Genomic DNA, 17,875 nt, shown 5'->3' with positions numbered 1-17,875 from the left:
CGTATTTTTTTTTTGCCAATTAAACCTTTCAGGAATCCATAAGGGAAGTGCTCTTTCTTCGGCAAACAATTTGAGGCCTTCTCTAAAAGTTTGCTTCGAAAATGTAAACATAAAAGCACCGAATATTATGTTTCTATTATTACAGCTTCCTGTAGATTATCCAAAGTATATATTTAAATAAGTGTTTATATGTCTCAGAAATGTAATAATGTCAACTTCTCGTTTCACATTCGCAGCTCAGAAAATTATAAAAGTTGACATTTCCGAACACTGAAACTTTCAGTCTGGAAGGCATTTTTAAATATAAAAGGCCAAAACCTGTTGTTCACAGACATTACGTACATGCGGTGCATGGTTGGGAACATCAGTAAGATCTCCATTGAGGTGGCACTCCGTTGTTTATTAGGATGCACCAAGTAACCAGTAAAGTTGATAAAATCCCAAATTGTACACAAATTTGCAATGAAAATAGTCGGCATTATCATGACAATTAACACCTAGTTATTTGTGAGCAATTACACAGAAATGCAATTGGCATCATGGTGTGTTAAGCACCCTAACGTGTCCTTTGTTCCTACAGTGGCGGATAAAGTCTCTCACCTTCTGGGCATCGCCTCAAATGAATTGCAAAGAGGAATAACAAGGCCGCAGGTCAAAGTTGGCAACGAATTTGTGCAGAAGAGTCAAACGATGGATCAGGTGAGAAAGCGGAGACATTTTATCGACGATCTATCCGATCATCGTTCGGCAGGAATTTGATCCGTAATGCACAGCCAAAGGCCGGACGTAAAGGATGCCGACACTCGGAGGATGGTGCATTTTCACTTTCTGGTTGCATCACGTATAACACAGGCGTACCTTTTTTTTTTTTGTGGGCTAGTGTCACTTCTCTGTTGGAGCTTTGTCCAAAGCTATATACGATCGGATGTTCAAGTGGATGGTTATACGAATTAACAAGACACTGGACACAGTTCTCCCTCGGCAGTTCTTTATCGGTGTGCTCGACATTGCTGGCTTCGAAATCTTTGAGGTACTTCTCATACTATTGAATGGCTTTCAAGTTATGTTGATTGTTTATAATGTCTAGCAGAGAGCAAGTGTTTGGGCATCGGTAATAATTTCACGACATCCTGTAAATGCTCCAATCCACCACAACTCAAGGGTCCTCTTAACTCTGTCATGAATATTCCTGTTTGTTGGGTCCACAGGTTTTTATTTATTTATTTTTTGGTAAATTTCTGTGAAGAAAAAAAAAAACGTTTAAGAGCACGGATAATCACCACCGGTTGGCATCCATGTGGAGGAGGAAATTCCTCCTTGGCAAATGCTCCGCCGAGTGCTGTGAGAAAAGCGATGTCGCTGGTACCTCGAGTACCCCTGGAAGTGATGGCACTTCCCCCAAGCTCAGTGGCTGTGTTTGTCTCATCTAACAGTCGTGTGTTTGCGTGCGCGTGGGTGTACGTTTCAGCTCCACTATAAACAAAAAAAGAAGGAAAAAAGGGTTTTATGAATGATCTTATCAGTTATGGCGTCGTCATTATATGATCAGCCTCATAGTCTTTGTCAAATTAATAATTCGCTTTAGCCCTTACGATACGACAATTTTTTTGACATCCAAATCTAACCCAAATGCTGTAACAAATGCTTGAAGACAAAGCTTCCTTCCCTCATTGCTATGCTTTCCATACCTGCAGTTCAACTCCTTCGAGCAGCTGTGCATCAACTTCACCAATGAGAAGCTGCAGCAGTTCTTCAACCATCACATGTTCATTCTCGAGCAGGAAGAGTATAAGAGAGAAGGTATTCAATGGACCTTTATCGACTTTGGCATGGACCTGCAGGCCTGCATTGACTTGCTGGAGAAGGTAACTGCACTACGTTGGAATACAATGACTCGTTTTACACACTCCAAGCATACCAAGTTGTTGTGTGCAAATTGCAGCTGCAAAAAAACATTTGCTCTACATAGAAAAAGAGCTGAACAGTGGAAATACATTAATGTTTTCTGAGAGATGGTCTGTTGCACCTGGCTTCTTGGATGAGAGAATTGTAAACTTGCAGATTTAAGGTATGTCACTCTATTTACCAGACTATTATACATCACTCTTCCCAAAAATGTCTGCCCTTTCCGATAGCCTATGGGCATTTTCTCCATCCTGGAAGAGCAGTGCGTCTTCCCAAAAGCGACGGATGCCACCTTCAAGTCTGCGCTCTATGACAACCATCTTGGAAAGTCGAATAATTTCCAAAAGCCTCGCCTCGGAGGAGGAGCCAAGAAGGCCGAGTCTCACTTCGCGCTGGTGCACTATGCTGGGACGGTAAAACGTCTTTCTTTCCACCCAACAGCAATAGCATTGTAAAAATAAAAAACTTGAAGGTTGTCTGAGATGGGATGGCATCAATAAATGGGACTGCAAATTTTCTACTTGATATTTAACCTGGTGTTGGCTTAGCGGTTAGGGTGGTGGCTTGGGATTCTAGGTTCCTGAGTTCAAGCCCCGTTGGCCGCTGAATTAACACTAGGGGGTTGACTCAGCCTATCATCCTTCCGTGGTCAGTGAAATGAGTACCAGTGTTGCAGCCAAAAGGCTGCACGCGAAGGGAAGGGGTATCGACGGATTGATTAAATCTGGTATCTGTGTGGTGCAAGCATGATGGGCCCAATGGCCTCCTCCTGAGCATAAAAATTTCTTGTTATGACCCTGTTGGTAACCTTGAAAAATCACAAAGTCTGGTCTTGGGTGCCGTCCCATCCTAGGAACCCTTTCCCTAAACATTATTATTTCCCTCCCATCTCGATCCATGGGAATGTAATTCAATGATGTCCAACCACCTTGCATCCATGAATGTTCTAACAACAACCACTTAACTGTTGTGCTCCAGTTTTTCAACTTTCCAGGTCCCAATATTTATAATGTGGAAGATGATAGAAGTTTAAAATAAATCTTGCTCAGGTTCATTAAATGCTGTAGATGACATTATAAAGCTTGTTTAGCTTGTGGAATGCTCGTATGTTCCCAGGTTGGATACAGCATCACCGGTTGGCTGGAAAAGAACAAAGACCCTCTGAATGAGACTGTTACAGGGCTTTTCAAGAAGTCGACCATACTCATTCTGGCCGCCATCTTTGTCGAAGAAGAACCGTCAGGTATAACCTGCTCCCAAATGCCATGCAGACATTTAGTGTTTTATTCCATTGTCTTCATGCATTCTTGCTGTTAATGCAGATGAAAGAGAAACATTTTTATATTTCAAAAGTTATTAATGTGGTTTTTTTTCTTTCTTCCCTTTAGGTGGAAAGCAGAGGAAGAAGAAAGGAGCTTCGTTCCAAACGGTCTCTGCTTTGTACAGGGTAAGGCAACGTGTTCAGAAAACATTTGGAAATTGCAAGCGACTATTACATCCTCACAAAACGCCATTTTTCTTCCACGGCTTTAGAATGTTTGAGCGACATTTCATTTTTCAATCAATCCATTTACTTGAATATAAAAAGGTGAACCTTTCTGATTAAGTACAATGACGTTACAGGAGCAGCTGAATAAGCTGATGTCAAGTCTGCACAGCACAGCACCGCATTTCGTACGGTGCATCATCCCAAACGAGGTGAAAACTCCTGGTAAGTAGAAAACCACTTTTAGTCAGGGCACCCTCTTGTGACAATGCAGTCCTCTTGTGCTTATATATGATCGTTACCTCCGCCACCAAAGGTGGACAGAAGTATGTTTTAACGTGAATTATGGACGGAGACATGGACCAGGAAATTGGTTATTTATATCTGTGGGTGGTCGATCTCGTCGAAAAAAAAAAAAATTTGGAATTTTTTTTTGATCTTCCCTTATTGTCAGGGTGTGTGTGTGTGTGTGTGTGTGTGTGTGTGTGTGTGTGTGTGTGTGTGTGTGTGTGCGCGCGCGCAACGCCAGCCTCCACAGCACAAACCAGCAAACCAATTTCGATGAAACTTGGCGATGGCGAAATTGTTGTGTGTGTGTGTCTGCAACGCGAGCCTCCACAGCACAAACCAGCAAACCAATTTCGATGAAACTTGGCGAAAAGGTGCCATATGTGTTGGGAGTGTGCGCGTTTGAGTTTCGTTGCTATGCAGCGGCCGAAAAACCGCGTTCACTATTTTCAATACCTGTCCTCCAGTTTTGAATGTGGAGAAACGAGACTTCGGAATTAAACACTTCGAGATATTTAGAAAATTTTACTTGAGCCGATTTTTGATTTAGGTTTTATTTTTCAAATGGTAGTCCTTCAAAAATAGGGTGTCTATTTACCGTCATTTTTTATGAGTGCCAGTTGGCAAAATACGCAATAGGAAAAATCTTTCCAGGCAGAGGAACAATTGTATGTGAACCAATACGTCTTGGCAATGAATCTTCGTCGGTGGATCGGTCATAATGAAAAGCATCGTATCCAGCACTTCGATCCTAGCGGATCCCTCGTCGCCTACCGGCTTGTCTGTCTGTCTGTCCCTCTGTTCGGTCCAGTGCTCCGTAAATACAATGGTGGTTTTGATGAAACTTGGTTGGTAGGTTCATACCATGACCTAGTTGTGTGCAAATGAGAACCGTTGCTATGGACACCACCATTGCCTAGCAAATGGGACTTTGAAATTTTTGAAAAATCATAAAAAATTTATTTTTTCAAAAATCTGGCCACGAGCGACTGTGGGCAGTACATTCAGCCATATTGTCAAAAATTTCCAGCCGGATCCTATGAAAACTGTCGGAGAAGATAGACTTTAAATGAACCCTGGTCGAAAACAATAAAAAAACGAAGTTCGTTATATCTCAGAGACCATGAGTCAGATATACATGAAACTGGTATGGTAGGTTCATGGTATGTCCTAGTTATGTGTGAGAAATAACCGTTGCTATGGACCCCTCCGTTGCCTAGCAACGGTCGAAAAATCTCTAAATGTGGGGGTATTGTAACGAAAAAACAATCTGCAGCATTAACCCTTGAAGCTAGAATCATGAATTTTCTTGTGCTTAATCCTCAGGTCATTCCCCATCAAACGGGCCCATCGCGTCAGGTTATATTGGGTAGGCGACTACCCATGTCCGCCTACCGGCTTGTCTATGTGTTTGTCTGTGAACATGATATCTCATAAAGTTATGGACAGATTCAGACGAAACGTGGTAGACAGGTTGGGTGTGTGACAAAATCACATTGTTTCAATTTTGGTGAAGATCTAAATCGGGATACGACAATGATTTAATTTTTAAGGTGATGCTTCACCATTGAGAGATGGGGCCAAAAACGATCTATAGCATGATATTTTAAAAAGTTATGGATGATTATGACAAAACTAGGTGGATGAGATAATTTGTTAGATGACAAGAACAAGCCGATTCAATTTTGGTTCAGGTCCGGTGTCTGCTCCATCGAGTGCTGTTCTAACACTTTTTTTTTTTTATATGATGTCATTTCAATTTGAAATGCCAAATATGTGTGCAAATAACCCAATCAACTTTGAGATGGAAGGTTACTGGTGGGCTTCCATCTCAGAACCAAATTCCCATTACCTGAGGCAATGTTGTCGTAGTTGTCAGAAGTGCAGAACACTTGCATTAAAAAGGAATGTGTGCCGATCTTCAATAGTTAAATCGTAACTAAGTTGTCATCCCTCAAGTTGTTCACACCAATAATTCCCTGGCTCTGTGCTTTAGGCCTGATTGATGCTACCCTGGTTCTGAACCAGCTGTCCTGCAACGGTGTGCTGGAAGGGATTAGAATCTGCCGAAAAGGTTTTCCCAACCGATTGCCATACGCCGAGTTCAAACACCGGTACGTCTTCACCTGAGAGGTCCGTAAGTGTTGATTTGAAATTTGTTTATGCAGCGGAGGTGGGAATGCAACTTAGTTTGTTGTCCTCATGACTACTTGGAAGGTCATAACCAGTGGAGTCATAATTTAGCACCATAATCAGTGGGGTTTCCTTTCCCTCTCCCCTCTCCTTCCTTTGTTTGTCTCTCCCTCTCCCTCTCCCTCTCCCCCTACATCTCCATATCTATCTCTCTGTCCCCCACTCCCTCCAGATACCAGATCCTTCACCCAGCTGCCTGTCCGAAGGGTGAGTTTGTGGACAGCAAGAAGGTAACAGAACTCATTATTCAGGCTGTAAAGCTGAATGAAGACCAGTTCCGCATTGGTGAAACCAAGGTGACCTTTGAACTCATTTGAGGATAGCTTGTTCCCTTTCCTCGACTTCTAATTCTTCTTTGCATAATAATACTTTGAACATAAATCCTCAATGAAAAGAAATCGAAGGAAAATCGTAATGTGTAAACAAATTATCCACCTTTCCATTAACCAGAATATATAACCACACAAATGCTATCTTCTCTTTCTGATCATATCGAGAATTTCATACTTTCATTAATTTTTTTTTTTTTTTTTTGCTCTACCCCTCAACTGTTATCTGCATGCATCCCTTAGTTACTTCTCTCCTTTGTTCCTTCAAATTATGCAAAAAGAGATACACACAATGATAAAACACACCTTCTGATACACTCTGCAGTAAATTGGTTCGTTATAGTGCATGGACAAGTGTTTGCCCCAGAGGCAACTTCGCATTTCCAAATGTCACAACCGATACACAGTGTTGATAATTCAGTTTCAGTTTCATGCGTCTGTATTCATTTCGTTTTCTTCTGACCCAAACTCCTGGTTGGACTTATTCCGTTTTAGGTCTTTTTCCGAGCGGGGGTGCTGGCTCAGCTGGAAGATCTCCGTGATGATGCTTTGGGCAAGATTATCACACAAATGCAGGCTCGCTGTCGCGGTTACTTTGGACGACAGAGAGTCAAGCACTTGCTGGACATGAGGTGATTTAATATGTCGTGTTACACGAGCATTTGCCAGGTAGAGAGACTCACGGCAGAGAAATGCATTGAGTTTGACTGAGCAATTCATTTGATAGAGAACCATAAACTAATGCAGATATTAAATGGGTGTATGTATATATAAAGCTTGGTGTTGGCTTAACGGTTAAGGTGGTTGGCTTAAAATCTTCGGGTCTTGAGTTTTTGAGCCCCTGTTTCCATTGAATTAACACCAGGTGGCGTTGACTCAGCCTGTCATTCTTCTGAGGTCAACAAAATGAGTACCAGTGTAGTGGTAATAGAGGGCACTGCATCAGCGGCACAGCCACACTCTCCAAAAAATGATACAACCAGCAGCAACAGGCTGCACATGATAGGTATATATATATTGTTGCGAATTTGCGCACGCTGGCGTGCGATCGGCCACGTAACTCGAATCGCGGCACGTCGCCCACCGGACGGACAATTCAGTCGTGACCCTCTCGGAACAACGCCGGGAGCTAGTAACGGGTGGGTCTTTCGACCTCACCACAATCGTGCCAATCGGCCACCCGCGTAGGATAGGGTTGTTATTTTTTTTTTTTTTTTTTTTTTTTTTGTATACCTTGGTCGAGGCTCGTATGAGAGCTAACACACAACTCACAGCAAGGAGGCATGAGACAAGAGGGGCGGGAGTGGAAGGGACAAAACAGTGGGGAACAGACACATTAGGTGAACTGTGGAAGGGAGAGGGATGGGGATGGGACGGGGAACATGGCGAAGAGAAGATGGACATTACAGGGACTTTCAGGAAGGGAAGCAGGAGAAATGAAGGAAGTGGGCTTGAGTGGATTATCGGGGGTAGAAAAGATCGAGGATTTGGATGGGGGAAGATAAGAGGTGGTGGTGAACAGCTGTTTTGAAAGCCTGGAGGGAAGAATGGGAAAGAATAGAGTGAGGAAGTTTATTCCAAAGGCGGGAAAAAAGAGGAATGAAAGAGTGAAGATGAGCAGTGATTCGTGATTTTGGTAGTTTTACCAGAAGGGGGTTGTTGGCGGACCTTGAGCGCCCTGTGGAAATGTGGTGGGGACAAATCGCAGAGAGAGCAGGGGGGGCAAGGCTGGAGAGGAGTCGGTAGAAGACAAAGACCACCGACCAACCTGCGGTGATTGAGTGAGAGGCCCAAAGACTCAGCTTCATTGCGGGAGATGCCGATGATCTTAAATGCCCTGGTTTCGACAGCGTGAAGCCGAGAAAGGTGGGAGGCAGGAGCACCAGCCCAGAGGGGAGAGCAGTACTCCATCAGGCTACGGACAAAAGCTTTGTAAGTGGTCAGGAGCTCAAGAGGGCCGATGAAGGACTTAGCACGACGGAGGATTCCCAGTCGGCGACTGGCTTTTGAGGCGAGGTTGGAAATGTGACTTTCCCAGGAAAGGTCATGGCAGATAGTGAGACCTAGATGCTTGAAAGAAAAGACTTCTTCCAGAGGATTGTTGAGAAAGTGGATGGGGGGGTTTTGTAAACGGTCCTTTCGAAGAGACATAGTGAGAGTGTGAGATTTGTCTGGATTGAAAGACATGTTCCACGTGTTGGACCAGTTTGTGATTTTATCCAGATCTGCAGTGAGCGAAGAAGCTGCTGCTTGCCGGTCTGAGGGATGACAGATGGTACGGCAGAGGGTGGAGTCGTCGGCAAAGAGAAATAGAGGATTTTCCAGAGAGTCCGAGAGATCATTGATGAAAACCAGAAAAAGAACAGGGCCCAGAACGCTACCTTGAGGAACTCCAGCCTGCACAGGAAGAGGGGATGAAAGAACTCCGTTTAGGGCCACACGTTGACTGCGACAGGAGAGGAAGTCTGCGAGCCATGAGTGGAGATGGCCTTTGAATACCATGGGAAGAGAGCTTGGTGAGTAGGGCAGGGTGCCAGACTGTGTCAAAAGCACGTGATATGTCCAGGGATACGGCTCGGATTTCCTGTCTGGCATTGAGGACCTCCATCCATTGATGGGAGAGCAGAAGCAGCATATCCAGGGTAGAGTGACCTGGTCTGAAACCAAATTGATGATTGGAAATCAAGCCATTGGAGAAGAGGAAGGATTTCATATCTGAAGCGATGATGGATTCCATCACCTTGCTGATGATTGGGAGAAGGCTGATTGGTCTGTAAGGCTGGGTGCTGGGTGTAAGGAGAAGGCTGAGTTTGGCGATTGTTCGCCAAACTCGACCTACCTCAGTACCTACGTGGATGGTTAATCGGGCGATCGTACCTCGCCACAGGTCGACTTCGGACACGAACTGCTTAAGCGGTTCGTTCCGTACTGCAGAGATAACCAAGCGGAGTTATCGTCGACCTCGATGGTTCAGATTCGTTACCGGGAACTTACACCCACTACCAATCTCTTACGCGATGCAGGATGGAGAGTCAATAAAAAGAAAGGAGACGAAGCAGAGTGGGAACAGTTCAACAAGCAAGCATTTTATACACACACACACACACACACACACACACACACACACACACACACACACACACACACACACACACACACACACACACACACACACACACACACGCACGTATATTCAGTCACAGTAATAATAATGCAGCAAAAGCAAATGCAGAGTTAAAACCGAATAAAAGCAAGGGTTTATTTACATGCACGACAACACTTACACAGTTCTACTTTACGGACAGCGCCACCACAAGCATTTACACAAAAAGGAAAAAGAAAAGAAGTCGCGACTTCCCTTTTCGTGGCTGGTGAGTCCCTCTCCCACGACCGTCAGCGTGGTCGCGCCTGGCCCCGACCTCTCTCGCGGCCGGTGAACCCTCTCCGGCACTCCTCGTCCAGACGCGCAGGTCCACCTCCACAACCGGCGCTGCCGCCTCTCCCATCCGTGCCTCCGTTGACAGGTCGCTCGCCAAGCCGCGAGCGCAGGACCTCTTCCCCTGACAAGACAAGCAACGCCAAGAAGAAGACGACATCCAGCCCAGAAGTTCAAACAACCCGAAGAACACAGGAACTCTCGAAGACAAGGAGACAGGAAGCCTCGAAAAACCCTCTCAAGGTCCGTGCTGTCCGCCTTTTGTCGCGCCGGGCTCCGCCCTTCGCCCCGCCCCGTTTCTGGCTTCACCTCCCTTCGAGCTTCTTGGAGAAGCCTCTCGAAGGGGGGCGTGCCCTTTTGCTCTCCCTCCACCCCGCCCCGTGCGGGGGTCGGGGGAGTCAGTTTTGGCTCAGGGCCAGGGAATTATTCCCCCAAAAAGAGGCCCCCACCTTTTCTCACCTTTGACCCCCGGCTCGGATTGCACTTCCACCACACCGAGCGCGGATAATTTAGACGGGAGAAACAGGCGGGAAAAACCCCCGAGCATCGTTGGTGGTTTTTGTTCTTCCGCGGAGCTCGTAACCACATGGGGCTTATTGAATGGCGAGTGGCGAAGATGTGGTGGTGGCGTGGGTGGAGTGTGGTTGGCGCTGTGGTGGGGATGGCGTTGTTGTTGAGATGCTGTTTGTTTGAAATAAAAGATAGAACAGAAAAATGGCTAACTCGAAGCGTCGCAGCCTGGATAGATCACATAAATTCCCGCTATACAACGGGTTTGGGCTAACTACACATGGACTTATCGAGATATCTCACCTGAGGACTCTTTATGGTGTAATGCGAATTTCCACAGCCGTAACAATATATATATATATATGATGTTAGGGCAGTTTAAAGGCATGTCTTGACTCTTCAATGCCGTGGTGTCGTTCTTTCGTTGTCAACTAGCAACGCATTTCACCCTGACTGCAAGCTCGCAGTTCAAATGCTGGTCTGAAACGCCTGGCGTTGAGTCATGACATGCCTTTGAACCACCTTAGTATTATAAACACCTGACTCCAACACTTCCTGATGGGGATCTAGTGAGGAAAGACAATGTGCCTGAATGGCAGATAGTTCATGCTGCCAGGGCTGTGTTTCAGACTGAACCACTCACGATCAGTGGGGCGTGAATGATTGGTTTAGAGTGCCTACAGAACGTCTACAACCCCTTGTAAAATTTTCACCTTTTTGCCTGGAATTAAATTCCACTAAATCAGACTTTTTCCAACTTTATTTACACATCGTAACCCACAACTTCCAAATTAAAGACGAATTCTACAAATTTCAGAAAATTAATTAACAATAAAAAAAGAGAATATCTTGGTTGGATAAGTGTCAACCACCACCTTCTAGCAATTGTAAATTGTCCCCTTCTAATAGCAATTGTAAATTAGCTCAGGTGTATCCAATTACCTTCCTAATCACACACCAAGTTAATTGGCCTCCACCTGTGTTAAATTGTAGTGATTCTGATTATTTCACAATAAAATCAGCTGTTCCTGTGGGTTTTCTCTGCTGGGTAGTGCATTTCACAACAAAGACTCAACCATGAGCACCAAGGAACTTTCAAAAGACCTCTGGGATAAAGTTGTGGAAAGGCACAGATCAGGGGATGGGTATAAAAATATTTCAAAGGCCTTGACTATCCCTTGCAGCACAGTCAAGACAATCATTAAGAAGTGGAAGGTGTGTGGTACCACCAAGACCCTGCCTAGATCAGGCCGTCCCTCCAAACTGGATGACCAAGCAAGAAGGAGACTGATCAGAGAGGACATCAAGAGGCCAATGGCAACTTTGAAAGAGACAAAGGCCCAAAAGGCAAAAACTGGTCACTGTGTGCATGTGACAACAATATCCCAAGCACTCTACAAGTCTGGTCTGTATGGTAGGGTGGCAAGAAGGAAGCAATTACTCAAAAAAATCACCTTCAGTCCCATTTGAGGTTTGGAAAAACACACTCCAGAGATTCTGAAGCCTTGTGGAAAAATGTTTTGTGGTCTGATGGAACCAAGATGGAACTTTTTGGCCTAAATGCAAAATGTTATGTTTGGCACAAACCCAACACAGCACATCACACAAAGAACACCATCCCAACTGTGAAGCATGGTGGTGGCAGAATCATGTCATGGGGATGTTTCTCATCAGCAGAGACTGGGGCACTTGTCAGGATGTAAGGAAAAATGGATGGAGCAAAATACAGAAAAATCCTAGAGGAAAACCTGCTGCCCTCCGCAAGAAAGCTGAAATTGAGACGGAAGTTCACCTTTCAGCATGACAACGACCCGAAGCACAAAGCCAAAGCTACATTGGAGTGAATAAGGAACAAAAAGATTAATGTCCTTGAATGGCCCAGTCACAGTCCTGACCTAAACCCAATCAAAAATCTGTGGCATGACTTGAAGATTGCTGTCCATTAATTCTCCCCATGCAATGTGACTGAACTTGAACAGTTTTGTACAGAAGAATGGGTAAATATTGCCCAATCAAGGTGTACAAAGTTGGTAGAGAACTCTCCCAACAGACTCACAGCTGTAATTGCTGTAAAAGGTGCTTCCACAAAGTATCAACTCAGATGGGGTGGATACTGATCCAACCAAGATATTCCAGTTTTGTATTTTTTATTAATTTTCTGAAATTTGTAGAATTTGTTTTTCACTTGGAAGTTGTGGGTTATTATGTGTAAATAAAGGTGAAAAAGTCTGATTTAATACAATTTAACTCCTGGCTATAAAGCAAAAAAAAGAGAAAATTTTGAAAAATGGGTGTAGACTGTCTCTCGGCACCGTATACAGTATTTACCAAATGTGTATAGACTCAAATCATAATCTGGAACCTGGGCTTTGTTACTCTTTCATGAGCCTCGACTCTGTATATGCAAAATTCAGGTTGCATTGCATCTCAGTCATTGCATTCTTTCCACAGGGACGGAATGGAGAAGATCCAGAGGAACATACGTATGTTCCTGAAAATGCGCTATTGGCCTTGGTTCAAGCTCTATGGCAGGGTGAGTTTCTTAATACTGCATGATAAGGAGCATCGGGATACATCAACCAAATGGAATTACTACCCCCCCCCACATGCAAAGTGGTTTTAAGCAATAATTGGTTCACTCTGTCACCCTGTCTGTCCGTCTTCAGACATCTCTCTATGATCGAGGAACTACTAAGTTTCAACGTATAGTTAGGTATCATCCTTCCACAGATCTCCTCATGTCTCTGTTACCCACTGTTTTGTCCTTCCCTCTCCCGCTCCCCTTGCTTTACGTTCTGTGTGTTAGCTCTTTTACGAGCCTCGACAGCGTATACAAAAAATAAAACGTTGTCGAGCACTAACCCGCAGTTTAGCAGTGCCTTGCTCTGAATTTGACAAATTGTATGCAATCTCATCCAGAGCACGTATGCGGAAAGAGGACGAAGGTAATTGTTTTAGTCTGTCTGCCTGTCTTGGCAGTGAAACAAAATTAAAAAAATCATTCCCAACAGGAAACTTTGTGTTTGTCGGGACATCATAAAGGACACAAACAACAGGCACAAAAAACAAAAACGAATTCAACGTGTTAAATAAGGTGATGTAAAGGACAATGCATCAACGGCGGCAAACTTCTGACAAAAAGATCTTATGCAACCTTTTAAAGCTTTTATTTTATTTCAACTTAATTGCATTTAATTATGTTTAATTGTTGTTATCCTCATCAAAAAAATTTTCCTCTTCTGAAATAGCTGTGTTGGCATTTCCAAAACCTGCAGTTTTGCAGTACTTGGACAAAATATTATGCCATTTTACTCTATCTCGACCAATCAAAGTTGCCACTCGTGCTCTCAGCATTGGGGAATATATAGATTCAGACGAAATGGCGGCTCCGAGGAAATATAGATTGTTTCTAGAAACAAAAAGCAAGAATTCAAAAGTCCCTTTCCATGTCCTTTTTCTCAAGACTGCATGGAGTAAGGTGTTCTATGAACTCTGTATTTATAACAATTGTTCATTGTTACACTTTCTCTTTTTTCTTTTTTCTTTTTTATACCACTGCTTCCCTCCCTTATACTTAATTTAGCCTGTACACAAGTTCAGTTGATCTACAAAACATCTCAAGCTTGTGTTCTTACCTTAGGTGAAGCCCATGATCGTGAAACTCATCCACGAAGAAGAGCAAAAGAAGAAGCTTGCAGAGATGAAGATTGCCATGGAGCAAGCGGAGAAGATGACGGCTGAACTGAAGAAGTTGCGGGAACAAAATGTGAAGCTCACAAAAGAGAAGAATGAGCTGCTGCGCAATTTGGAGGCTGTACGTGAGAATATTTTCACTTTTTTTTTTGTTCAAAAACACTTCTCCCTTTTAGAGATTGATGTCAACTGTACCGAGAGCTCGACCTTCTGTGAATCCCGCAGGAGCAAGATTATGGTTCAGATATGAAGGAACGAGAGACAACCCTGATGAGGGCCAAGGTCGATCTCGAGGGACGCGTGGCTGATTTTCACAGCCAGCTCGAGGAACAGGAAGCAACAAACGCGACTTTGATGACAAGCAAGCGACACCTCGAGAATGAAAACAATGACCTCAAAAATGACCTGGAAACAATTGAGGGGACGTTGGCAAAGGTCGAGCGAGAAAAGCAGGTGTGTTTCATACAAATCCTGTTCATCAATGTCTGACATCTTCAATCTGTTTTTTTTTTTCCCTCATTGATAGTTTCCAAACGATTTCTTGCTGTTTTGAACTCCAAAATGTTTAAGAAAGGATACTTCTGTAATGTGGATGAGTTGTTGATCAAACTGATTTAAATTTATATCAACTTCTGCAGGCCTTAGAACACAAAGTGAAACAGCAGATCCAAGAATTACAGCACAAGGAAGAAGCTCTGGCTAAGCTGAGCAAGGACAAAAAAACTCTTGAGGATTCATACCAGGTAAGTACAACGTCGTTGCTTCTGTCACATGTCTTTTATAATGCTGATGAATATTTGACATCAAATCATTCTTGCAGAATACCCTCGATGACCTGCAAATGGAAGAGAGCAAGAATCAAATCCTTACAAAGAGTAATGCGAAGTTGCAGGCGAACATTGACAATGTAAGCTGGCAAAAAGTTTTAATCCTCCTTTTTCTGTTGGAATTATAAGCAAGTCTTCTGTCTTTCTATTCAACGTCTATCTTCCTTTTTTGCTGGCACCTTTTTTTTCTATCATTCACCAATACCCTTAATTTCCTTCACTTTCATTTCTTCTTTGCCTCTTTAATTTTCTACACCTCTGATCTTCAATAAGTAACTATCCTGTTATAACAAAGACCCCTTATCGCTTACAATATATTACTCTTGAATATTTTATTTGAAATATATTTGTTCATTATTTGACTGTGATGTGAATGGTTCGATGATCAGCTCGAAGAGAGCTTGGAGCAAGAGAAAAGAGTGAGGACGGAGGTCGAGAAGGCACGACGGAAGATGGAGGGAGACTTGAAAACAACTCTGGACAACTTGGCGGAGGTTGAGCGCATCAAGGCAGATCTGGAGGATCTGCTGCGCAAGTACGTGATGTTCATTACAAGTTTATTTCCAATTTTTTATTTTTTTTTTTTTTAATTTGGACTTCAATTGCATGTAACATGGACGATCAGCTATGACTTCAGCAACTTTTTTTCTTTTTTTTTAAACTGCCTGGAAATCCCTCAGGAACCAATGTTATCTTACTAAGAGTCAAAATTATTCACAGAAAAACGATGCGTATGTACATCAGATATACTTGTTTCAGAACGAGACGACTTTATACCCCGTCTATCATAAGCAGATGGTGTTATTATTGTGAGCATAACTCGAGGTGGAAATAAATGTGGATGATTCGGGTAGACTCTGCTGCTCTATGACAGGTATATTTTTTTTTGAACGGACTTTGCACCTGTTTGTATGCAGTATTTATTATTCCTTACAAGTTCGATACTAAACGTTCTTACATGGGGTGGGATGTGAGATTGAGGAAGAGTTAATGCATTTAATGCATCGAAAATTTTTGCAAACAGAACAACTAATTGGTTGGTCAGCGAAGTGACAGTAGGCTCTGCGAGTATTTAATAAACAAAATATATATATATATATATATATATATGTGTGTATTTATTTTTCTTACTTTCAAAGCCATCACCATCTCTGTAAAACAGCCTTTACCACCTCCAACTGGCAGGATGGCCTTGACCTAGAGGTATGCACACCCATCTCTGAGCTGTCAAGCTGAATGAATCTGATGGTCAAGCTGAATGAATTCATTCATAACGATGAATCTGAGCACGGTACATGACAATGATGATGGTGAAGGTTGCCAAGCCGTAGCTCAGAATCATTGTTATGGTTCGCCCATAACATGTAAACCTCGTGGAATGTGGAGGTAGACCTTTTGAAAATAAATTGGTGTTCTAAATAGGGACACAACAACCAATGCAGACAGTGTTGTCCTCACCTGGGCAGTGGGCATTTGGGGCTGGTGAGCTTCCACCCAGGGTAATACTGTAGTCTGGTCTGAATGCTTGCACCTTATCTGAGATGGTTTCTTGACGGCAGGCGAGAGCTGGAGCTGAATGTGCTGACGAGCAAGCTGGAAGATGAACAAGGTCTTTCAAATACACTTCGGCGAAAGATTAAGGAGCTGCAGGTATATGCATCGGACACCCTAACCATGCTCTGCTGGATTGTGATCTTAGGGCATCAAAGGTCTCATTGATGGATAAAGCCAGCATGCAGTGCCAGATCAAATAAATAATTAGTCCATAACTTTGAGCGGTTCATACAATAGCACAAAATCAGCAGAACTTAAGTGAAGGAGAGAAACCTCATTGCTCCATTTAATACAATGTATTTAATCCAATGTATAGGCATAAGGTGAGTGACATTACGGGCAACCAAACGTAAATACACGTGATACAGCTAAGAATACAGAAAGATACAAGTAACCTGACACTGCCCATCAGTGAACGTCTGGTTTTAAAAATTAATTATTATTTTTTTTAATGACACACATGGGCCATTCATTTTACAATGTGTGGACTGATTGCTTTGATTTGGTATGCTGAATGTGTTCCTACAATCAAAAAGTCAGGAAACTACAGTGAGACAAGTAAGACATCTGTTGCATCAGTCTTAACATGAATGGCAAGGACATGAGTGGACAGTGGGCAAGCACATATGGTATAAGTCTATAAGAGAGTCAAACCTGGATTCCTTGCATCATGAGCCAGGGTGTTTAGACGTCAGCTCGGCCAGTCTGCGCAGGGCGCATGGGTTCTTGGATTGTGAAATGCAATTAATGCTGTAATTTCAAGATATGGAGGTAGAGAGGGGGGAGTTTAAATAATTATAATTTAGCCTTTGTTCATTCTCTTCGAGTGTTTTGCATTTTGTGTTTGTTGAAGTTTTACTTATAACCCCATGAGATCCTGACAGTAATTTGTTCTCCTCCCTTCGCTCTGCAGAGCCGTGTGGACGAGCTCGAAGAGGAGTTGGAAAGTGAGCGAGCGTACCGTGCGAAGGTATTTTGCAAAAGCACTTCACAATTAACCTTTAAAACCCTTATTTGAGAGACAACCATTCATCTTTGATCACGGTTTGTAAAATTTGAATCGATAGCATCAGAAGGCATGAACATCGATAATCTGATGCCACCTCCACACTCCAGCATCCCGATGTTTACAGGCAGCGCTAGTTGTACAGCAAACTCCAAGTAGAGAACAAGGCCAGGTTATAGGCACACAACGGCCTTCTTCTTTTGAGAGATAATGGTGCATATTTGATGTTCACATCCTCAATGCAGGCAGGACAGTAGATTTTACCTCCAAATTTTATGACCGAGATGCTCCATGATGTAGCACCCCTACTGGAATTGCATCAGAAACAGTAGTTTTTACCTGTTGACCTTACCAAGTTGAAAAGCTCTAACCTGCACAAGACTGCTCAATGGTCCCAATGGTCGTATCCTGCATGCTCACACCTGAGTAAGTCTTAAACTTGTAAAAATTTCAAGTCAATCAGACACACCACAAAGAGAATGCTAATTTCTCTCCAATAAGTCGGAAGTTGACAATTGATCCGGGGGTTGGGAGAAACGCATTCGCAAAGCTCACCCGTGGCCCCGGAATGTCTGCACGAATCGGTCAAATCTCAGTATGGTGGAATGTGAGGAAAACGCTCCCATGATGACATCTGAAACATATGGG

General features: G+C 43.3%; 1 protein-coding gene across 1 annotated transcript in view; it reads left to right on the top strand.

Moving 5' to 3' along the window:
- LOC147011780 (myosin-16-like) overlaps positions 1–17,875 on the top strand; it is a 39,860-nt gene that overhangs the window by 11,283 nt on the left and 10,702 nt on the right. The window contains exons 12-29 of the mRNA XM_085855897.1: positions 581–699; positions 881–1,030; positions 1,695–1,865; positions 2,136–2,318; positions 3,022–3,148; positions 3,294–3,352; positions 3,529–3,616; positions 5,676–5,793; positions 6,045–6,168; positions 6,697–6,833; positions 12,599–12,680; positions 13,788–13,961; positions 14,066–14,293; positions 14,479–14,583; positions 14,661–14,747; positions 15,057–15,202; positions 16,227–16,317; positions 17,135–17,191. Of these exons, the coding sequence (XP_085712023.1) occupies positions 581–699; positions 881–1,030; positions 1,695–1,865; positions 2,136–2,318; positions 3,022–3,148; positions 3,294–3,352; positions 3,529–3,616; positions 5,676–5,793; positions 6,045–6,168; positions 6,697–6,833; positions 12,599–12,680; positions 13,788–13,961; positions 14,066–14,293; positions 14,479–14,583; positions 14,661–14,747; positions 15,057–15,202; positions 16,227–16,317; positions 17,135–17,191 (2,246 nt within the window). The remainder of the gene's footprint in view (positions 1–580; positions 700–880; positions 1,031–1,694; positions 1,866–2,135; positions 2,319–3,021; positions 3,149–3,293; positions 3,353–3,528; positions 3,617–5,675; positions 5,794–6,044; positions 6,169–6,696; positions 6,834–12,598; positions 12,681–13,787; positions 13,962–14,065; positions 14,294–14,478; positions 14,584–14,660; positions 14,748–15,056; positions 15,203–16,226; positions 16,318–17,134; positions 17,192–17,875) is intronic.

Source organism: Eptatretus burgeri, chromosome 15 (assembly GCF_056783735.1).
Source record: "Eptatretus burgeri isolate ZD-2024b chromosome 15, Ebu_testis_v1, whole genome shotgun sequence".
NCBI lineage: Eukaryota > Metazoa > Chordata > Myxini > Myxiniformes > Myxinidae > Eptatretus > Eptatretus burgeri.
Note: the sequence above shows the minus strand (reverse complement) of the source record. Positions and strands in the feature narration are given on the sequence as shown.